The 8,881-nt window shown below is 53.2% G+C and overlaps 1 protein-coding gene across 1 annotated transcript; it reads right to left on the reverse strand.

Annotated features, from left to right (window-relative positions):
- Positions 1–4,826: 4,826 nt before the first annotated feature.
- On the reverse strand, positions 4,827–7,290 carry LOC113486649 (ly6/PLAUR domain-containing protein 1-like). Its single transcript, XM_026860727.1, has 3 exons — positions 6,742–7,290; positions 5,351–5,491; positions 4,827–5,172 (listed from the first exon to the last, which is right to left on the reverse strand). The coding sequence occupies exons 1-3, from the start codon at positions 6,815–6,817 to the stop codon at positions 4,976–4,978; spliced, it is 414 nt and encodes a 137-aa protein (XP_026716528.1). The 5' UTR covers positions 6,818–7,290; the 3' UTR covers positions 4,827–4,975.
- Positions 7,291–8,881: the final 1,591 nt, after the last annotated feature.

Genomic DNA, 8,881 nt, shown 5'->3' on the forward strand with positions numbered 1-8,881 from the left:
AGCCCGTTACACGGAAGGAAAGTGTCATAGGGGAACATCTCAGAAGACGCGTCCACGGGTCCAGTTGCTCTGTGGAGGGGCTGTCAAGCGTGGAGGGCACAGGGTCAGGGATGAACGTGGTGCACAGGATGGAGAACAAGCTGCTGCCGTGTGGTTTCATCCCTGCAACACGGTCACGGTGCCACCGGCTCCCGGCTGACTGGGGGACAATGTTGGGGGGGTACAGTGGGGCACGTCCTCCCCCCACCGCTGCGTTTGCTCTCTTGCCAATGGATCAATTGTGTTCGGAGAGCTCTAGGCTGTATGTAGGTCAGGCACATCGCTGGCCCCGGCATGGCCATGAGGTTATTAAAATGAACAAGGATCCCCCCTTCTCCCTCCATTCAGCCCCCCCGATGCCCAGCCCTTGGCAGAGGGCAGCCTTGGCTCTCGTCCTAGAGAAGAAGAGGATTTCTTTGAGGCTTTGAGCTCATTTGAGCAAAGCCAGAGTGTGTGCAGCTCCTGGACCAGTACAGACGCTGTGCCCTGTACATCCCTCTGAGCAATGAGCTCCCTGATTATGCATGAGAAGAGCTCTGTGCTGGGAGGGCAATGGGCGACATGACCCAACTCATGGTTTTCTGTCAATAAGGCTGGCACTGCTCCCTCTCAGCTTTGTGAACTGGATGGGGCTGAACCAGCTCCTAGAAAAGGGGGATTTCTCTGCCTGGACCCACTGCAGTATCCCCCAGGGCACACAGGAGCCCCAGGGAGGAGGGACCTGGATGTCCCGCACGTGATTGTTCCCCTACTTGTCTCTCCACAGGAAGGAAGAAGATAAGAGACATCCTAACCTTCAACCTTGGAAGCTTCTGGTTTTGGCCACCCAGCTCAGATTGACCCTAGAAGCCTTTATCACTTGAGGAGGAAACCCAAATCCTCTGGGAACGTGGGCTCCTCCCGGGCTCACTCGCTGGAGGGAGGGAGGGGGCACAGTAAGAGAGAGCGAGCAAGCAGAGAAGAAACTTTCTCAAACGAAAAATATTCAGTAGTTTAGAGCCAACCTTGCACTAGCTGAAGATTGGACCTTGTGTTCTCTCCTACGAACAAACAAGAGAAGAACGAGGATCATATTATTTTGCCTGAAATTTGGAGTGGCTCAAACCCCTGCTGTTCTGAGCTCCTCAATGAATGGCTATAAACAACACGCATTTCCGGAGAATGAATTAAACAGCAAGCCCGAGTACTGACTGTATTTTAAGAGATGTTTATTTGTCCTCATTGCCTCTCCTTAAAGGGTTGCACAAGGACTTACTAAATTTTAACCCCGCATTGTTCTTGGGTAAACTCTGCCCTTCATCCAACGTGGGGAGCGCTCGCAGCCGAGATAAGCAGACGTTAGCTCCTGCTCCCCGGAGCACGCAGCCTCTCAGCCACGCTCCCTGGCCATCGACTCTGCATGCAGACCCCAGTTTTCTGACAGTTTTCTGCACTTTTCTTCCAAAAGTTTTTTTTTGCAAAGAAGGTGGGGATCAATCTTGGCCTGCAGAAATGTAGCTGAGCCCGTAACTTACATCTCAGCTCCTCTCTCTTTTACATTATAGAAAGGGTGAGAAACCATGAACGCTGGCCAAATAGCTGAGCTCTGTCTCCCCACCAAGTCAAGACCCAGGGACAGCCTTGTCCCAAGGCTCTCCCACCTTCACCACGCAGAGCGACGCTGCAGTGGATGCGTGTGCCCTGCTCCATCCTTCACACACCCTTCCTGCAGGCTACGATGGAGAGAGCAAGGCCTTCAGAGCTTCCTCCTCCTGAATTTGCACTCTGTCGCACCCAGGATCACTGGTGAACAGACGAAAAAAAGGCTAAGGGGGGATTAATACCACAGCATACTTTCTGTCTTCTTTGATTTCCAGGCTCTAAACACTTTTGGACCATCTGCTGGCACCCAGTGGGGTGGGGAGGTGGGTCTGCCCAGGCATCGGCATTCAAGCAAGAAGAGCAGCCTGGAGTGCCGTATTTCTGGGGTAAAAAAATGGTTTTGCTGCTCATGAGGAAAAGGCTGAGTAAAAGGATGGAAAGTAAACTTCAGCGCCTCGGCGTGAAAGCCAGACCAGCTCTCCCTGCCTTACCAGGAGGCCCTGAGAAGTCCCCACCTCTCTGCTTTTGGGGATGTTTTGGGGTGTTACCCCACTTTGGGGTGACAGAGCCACAGGACATGAGATGCTGAACGCGATTCTCCAAAAGGAAGAAGGATCTGTGCCTTGTAGAAACGTTTCTGAACTCATGTTTGTTCCCTCTCCTGGGTCTGGGCAGAATGTCAAAGCCTGCTCTGAGCTGGAAATATTTTAAGACTAGCACTCACTGGAGACTGAAACAATGGCAATTCTTCAGCTACCGAGGCTTTCATAAAAGGGCTTTTGACATAGAGGCTGCTTAGGGTTGGGTTTGGTTTGGGTTTTTTTTTTTTTGTAGTTGGTTTTTCTCCCAGAAAACACTGTGCTAGTGTCCGTGTGCATGTGCGTGCGCACACTTTCACGTGTGCAAAATAATCTCTTGGCTTTCAGCTGGGCAGTTCATGCGAACGCCCATGAGGATGCCCACAGCCCTGCTAAAATGCAGCCAGCTCCGGCGAGGAGGGAGGCAGCGCCGCTCACACGGGATGCCATGCAGCGATGCAGGAAGAAGACATTTCAGAGTAAATGTCAGCTTTTGCGTTTCTGGGTTTGGGGCTTTTTTTAAACATGTGGGTGGGACTTTTAATGCCCACATGAAGCTGAGACGGTTTCAGTCTCCAGGGCTTATCCAGAAGATTCACACAAACACTATGGAAAGTGTCTCTTTGCTTAGGAGAACAAAATTTGACACTGCGGAGATTTTAACTCAGTATTCCAGCAAGGAGCCTCGGTGGTTAGTGTGTCATATCTGATAAAGGCTAATCAGCCCTCCTTCAGGCACCATTCAATTCTTATTTTCATCTGCCTCCCGTGCATATTGCGTTCTCTATGATACGTACTCACGCCCAGGCAAACCAGTGAAAATTCTGCTCAGCTCTGGTCTTCCCTTGACACGAGACCAACAGGCAATGAGAAGTGTGAAGAAGCACGCGACGGACCCCATGGCCAGAGCCCTTGCAAACAGCAAACCCGAAGCATCCAGCACCAGTTTGCACTTTCCAATGGGGAGCAGGTTTCCTAGGCAGCCCCGCTGCCGGCTGCCTGCCCTGAGCCCATCCCTGCCTGCCCCGCCGAGCCTCCTCTCCCTGCTAGGTGTCTGAAGCCTCCTCAACAATTATCCCAGTTGCTGTTTGTTCAGGCGATGTGGATTTAGCTCTCCAGCCTCATGTGTAGTGTGTGTATAGGGAAAGATAGATTGCTGCTACTTTCCAGTATAAATCACATTCCTTACAACACTCCAAAGTAGCATTTTCAACCTCAGGGTGCTAATAGGATCCAGCAGGAGAAAGAAATGTCAGCTAAGTAGCAAGCGCTGTTTGGAGAGTGCAATGGAGCTGATCCACAGCCCCAGGGCAAAAGGAGCAATCCCAGGGCAAAGGTTAAAGAGTTCAGGAGCACTTCAGCCTACTTAATTGCAACAGGCCTCTTACACAGGCAAGATGGATGACTCCAGCCGGGCAAGGGGGGCAGAGCCAGGCCAGCAGCATCACCAGCCGGAGGCGCGCAGGCGGCTGGGGGACCGCAGCGGAGGGGACCGTGATGGAGAGAACCACGGCGGCTCCTCACCCCTCGCTTCTCCCCGGGATGCTGCTGGATGGCGAGGTGGCCCACATCACACCAGAACCCCTGGCCACCAGCCCTGTCCCCTTCGCTGGGAGCCCCGGCCAATAAATGGGAATTTATATCGGAGCATGCTGTTGCTGTGGAGGTTTTGTTGCAAAAGCTCAGCACAACGCTTATCCAGGCAGATAAATAACTGGTAGCAAGAATAACTCCAGCTGCCAAGGAAATGTTGCTCGCTCCCCTGAAAATCATAAGCAACATTTGAAGGGGAAAGAAGGGGAATTGGTTAGCGTTGCCGTTCTTGTCATTTGAACAGCATTTGTTTTCAGATTTCCTTTTATTTTGAATCTTCAGAATCTGAACATGCTTTGTAACAGCCCCAAGGTGCTTCTGCTGGGAAGGTGCCTCAGATAATATTTTTAGTAGAGTTTTGACTTGTTTTCTGACACACATCTGATAAATGTCATCAAAAGCTCATGTTTTGCATGGAAAAGGTCTTTTGCATTATTTTTCTTATCTAAGGGAAAAAAAAAAAAAATTAGAATAAAAATATTTCATTCATTTCTCACCAGTGAGGTTTATGCTGTTTCCCTGGTGATAAAAGCACAAGGCTGGCTCTTGAGACATATGCATTTAATTCCCAGCTCCACCACACACCCCCGCAATGACCTTGAACAAGCCACTTAGGCTCTGATCCGCATGGGATGAGGTTTTTCTGCTAAAGCTCCCGTTTGGCCTCTTCATTTGGGATAACATCTTGAAAAAAAAACGTTCCTTTCACGCGGGCACCCTGTTCCCCACCCCACCGCCCACCCATCCCACGGGACCCCACCGGAGGTGCTGCCCTGTGTGGGTGCTCCATCCCTGCACCCCAAAGCCCACCTGGGTGGGTCGAGGATGCCCTCTCGTGGGAAGAGCCGGGCTCGGCCGCCCTCCCAACGCCCCGCGGGGACGTGGGCAGCCCCACGGGGGGACGTGGGTACTCCTGGCCCTGCGTTCTCCCTGCTCCAGGCTGGTTCAGGGTGCCTCCAGCCCCCCCAAGCCTGAAGAAATGTCCCCCATCCTCACCGGGATGCAGCGCGGCTGCTTGGCATCACCAAAACCTTTCCAGAGCAAAGCATCCAGCACCTTTTATTGAGCAGAGGGGAGAGGAGGGCGTCCTGCCCACCTGTAAGAGCAGGGGTGGGGGTATCCCTGCTCCCAGGCCCCTCCACAAGGGTCACACACACACACACTCCCCCAGGCCTGGGGGGGCCTCAGGAGAGGAGCAGGGTAGCGAGGACACAGGGCAGCAAGAGGCAGACACCAGCGAGGCCGGGGGGCGGCCGGGGGGCTCTGGGGGAGCCGTTGCAGAGGTCTGTGTCGCAGCAGTGGATGCGGACCCCCGGCAGCTCCTGCTGCTGGCAGTGACGGGAGGTGGCACAGCCGCTCGTCAGCAGGATGCCCAGGACCACTGCAAGGCAAGCAGAGCGTGGGACGTCAGGGACAGGGGGACAGCCAGGGTGGAGGGTGATGCTCTGCCAGCCTGACACCAGGTCCAGGCCCCGTTTGAAGGCTGCAGAGTTTGCTTTGGGGTAGGAGCATCCCCAGCTCCATCAGGCGACCCCAGCGCCCCCCGGGGGGAGACTCACCGCTCTCGGTCTTAATGCAGAACCGGTGTTTGAAGCCCTGGTGGGAGTGGGAGCAGGTGATCACCTCTGGGTTAGAGCACCCCCTGTCCACGTTTTTGGTGCCAACGATGATGTTACAGCCATAACACTGGAGTGCGGACGCTAAACAAGAACCACATGAAACAAAATTGGATTTTTTCAGGGGAAAAAATACTTCAACTCCTTCCTAGCTGCTCTCTAGTGACGGCTTTGCAGCGCTCTCTGCCTCGCCAAGTCGCATTAAACACTGAGCCAGAGCCCGAAGCTGTTTGCCGCTTGCTCACCCAGTGGGCCCCAAAAATATAAAAAGCGTTTCCCACTAGAGGTCAGTGCAAAATCAGAGATTAGCCGGAGATTTGCGCTGGGATCGAATAGTGGGAACAAGAGAGCTTTGAAACAGGGTTTGTAAAGAGTAGATGAAACCTCCCAACCACAGACAGCACGGACCCAGGGCTGGGTCGCTCGCCAAAACAGCTTTTCCCTGTTTCACCAAATTCCCCCAGTTTGAGCTGCGCCTGCGTTGGAGGGATGGTTTCATCGGTGTGGTTTGGTTTTCTCCTTGAAAGCTCTTATCGCAGGGTTTATCAGGGAGGGAAAACAACTCAGAAACAGAATGGCAACCCTCGCTCAGAGCAACTGTGAGGCAACGTGCCTGTGACCCCGGGACAGCAGCGCTGTGAGTGTCCCCAGAGCTTCGCACACTTGTACTGGTGGCAGCTCAGTCCTTCCCCGCAGGCTCGGTGGCTCTGTCTGAGAATTGTTTGCCCTAGACTGGAATAGGAATTAAGCCATTTCTCGTTTCTTTTTTTTTTTTTTTTTAAAAAAAAAGCCTTCAAAGGATACCCTTTCCATCATCCACAGAGGTTAAGGCAAACGCGGTACCTGATCTCTGCGTTGGTTAATCACAGGCTGCACTTACCCGTGCCGTTACCTTTCCATGCCCCTCAATGCTGCCCCCTGAGCCCTTCCCCAGCCTGGCCTCGTCTTACTAGATGATCTTCAAGGTCTTTTTCCAACCTAGATGATTCCGTGACTCTGCTCCCACGGGATTTTCAGGAGGTGGGTGAGGACCCTCGCACAGCCGGGCACAGCCAGGGGAACCCCTGCCCCAGTGACAACGGGGAAGGGGAGCCCAGGGCATCCCGGCTCCTGGCCCCCCCACACACCTTTGTCTTGTACAAAACAAGCTGACATTAGTTCTTCCTAAAAACCACCAACACACGGCATCACGCAGCTGCAGCCCTTGGGGAATGCCCCCGAATTCATCCTGAGGATAAATCACACCTTAACAACCAGCGTTTGGGGAGGATGCGAACAACCGTAACTCCAAAGCAACAGGCACACTCCACACCCCGGGAACTCCGCAGACTTACCCTCTGGTAGGACGAACACCACGGTTATCAGAGAGAGGATCCCATGGGCAGCTCCAGGCATGTGTCCTGAGAGCATGGGGGGCGGCTCCCAGAGCCCACCCGGAGCTCGGAGGACAAACACTGGTGTCTGGGGCGGCGGGCAGCGATCGCCTCTCCTCTGGCTCTTCCCCCCAGCCGTGCACGCTGCTTGCTTCTCACCTGCAAAACCCTCCACCAGAATAAAGGGTGCAACGGAAATCTGGCCGCTCCCCGCTTCTCCAGCCAGGCTGGTGGCACCCAGTCTTGTTATGTCGATGCTTAATTTCTTCTTTTTCCTCTCGAGAAATTCTCCGATTCTTTCAGTTCATGCACAGACGTGAGTGCGTGTGTGCTACCCTCGGTTATTTCTGTCCTATTTCCTCTGTCCACGATCACTTCCCATTAATACTACCGTGCAGCAGCTCTTGGAGAGAAATTCTCCCTAATCGAGATTTAGTTTTAAATCCACTTCAAAATCCTCTAATTCAGTTGGATTACACAGAAGGGGTTTGGGGAGATGCATTTTTACCTTTTTTTTTTTTTTTTTTTTTTTTCCCCCTCCTCTTTTTCCTCTCTGAGCTGCCTCATCTTCACGAATGGACCCACCGGCTTTCTGTGACATATTGTGCTATTTAAAGAGGGCAGGAGTCATTTTATTAAAGACAAGCAGTCAACTAATTTTAAACCCAAGGCTCCAGATTCTCTGACAAAGCACGGCCCTGGGGATGGCCAGGGGGTTAAAGGGAAAACCCGACAGAGACAGAACTGGGTTTGAATTTAACATATGCATTTATATACAAGAAAATAGTTGCCTTAATAAAGCAGCAAGAGGCCAAACAGGGTCAGCCCCGGGGTTTGCATCAGATCTAGAGGGAGCCCAGCTTGGGGGGGCTTGGGAAGGGGGCCGGGGGCACAGCAGAGGAAAGCACTGAGCCATGAATGCTCCGATCCTGCGGGGCCAGGACCAGCCCCACGAGGCATCACGGACATCACCAGCTGCAGGATCAGGTCCGCAGGCCCTTGTTGGCTCCGTCACTGCTGTCCCCACAAGCCAAGCCCCAGCTCTCAGTAGAGTTAATGGGACTTAGAGAGCTAATGCTTACTAATAAGAGAGCACGAGCGAATGCATGGGATTGAAAACTTAAAATTACAAAATAAAGCTGCTTATGTAGCCCATCCAGCAACGGCTGGACCTGAAATCCCCTGCCCTGGGCACCCCAGCCCACCGGACAGACTGGGGGCACCTCCTCTGGCAGACACAGCGCTCAGCCAGGCGGGGGCTTGGACCTGATCTCCATCCATACGGCACCTTCACAAGAACGCTTGTTAATATTTCCCTGCGAGACAGCACAAACTTGTCCAAGTACGGGCATCTACAGCTCAGGAGAGGCAACGAGCACCTGGGAGAAGCGCTTAAGTAACACAGCTTATTTATTCAAATCATTTAAAACACCCCCGGTGTCTCGCTTGCCTCAAAACAACGCGATTATAACAGATGTCTAACACAGCAAAGCCTGAAAGCCTTGGGGAGAAGGGATAAAACAGAGGAAATGGGATTGATTTAAACACACGCATAAATCAGAGCATGCAATAAGGAGGGGAAACTAACTTTTAATCCTTTTAATAAAGTCATCGGTGTCTGGAAGGGGCAGGCGGGAGCAGCCTGGGCTCCGACGCAGCAGCTCCGTGCAGGTGATGGGTCGGGGGCCACGCGCACCTCTGGGCGCAACATCTGGCTCCGCGGCCTCGTCCGGCCAAGCGGCTCCTCCAGCAGGAACCGGCTGGTCCTTCCCGCGTGGAATGGAGCGGGAAACCCTGGGAAGAGCCGGTGGGGCCAGGGCACAGCCCGACGCTCTAACCCAGGCGCCGGTGGGACCAGCAGTGGGATGTCGGGGTGGGTGCTGCCGGTGGGAACGTCACCCCGGCCCCGAATCAGCTCCCGCGGGCAGGCTGGGGTGCTGCTGGGGCTGATTTAAACCAGAGATTTGCTTTGGTTTTAATAAAACCAAATAAAACCCTTGGGATGCAAGAGGTGAAGACCTACAGAAGAAGAGGGGGAAAAAAAAACCCACCTCTGCGACCGCTTCCACATCTGGAGCCGGTGTATTTTTTTTTTTTTTTA

This window comes from Athene cunicularia, assembly GCF_003259725.1.
Source record: "Athene cunicularia isolate RWA chromosome 17 unlocalized genomic scaffold, athCun1 chr17_part1, whole genome shotgun sequence".
Taxonomy (NCBI): Eukaryota; Metazoa; Chordata; class Aves; order Strigiformes; family Strigidae; genus Athene; species Athene cunicularia.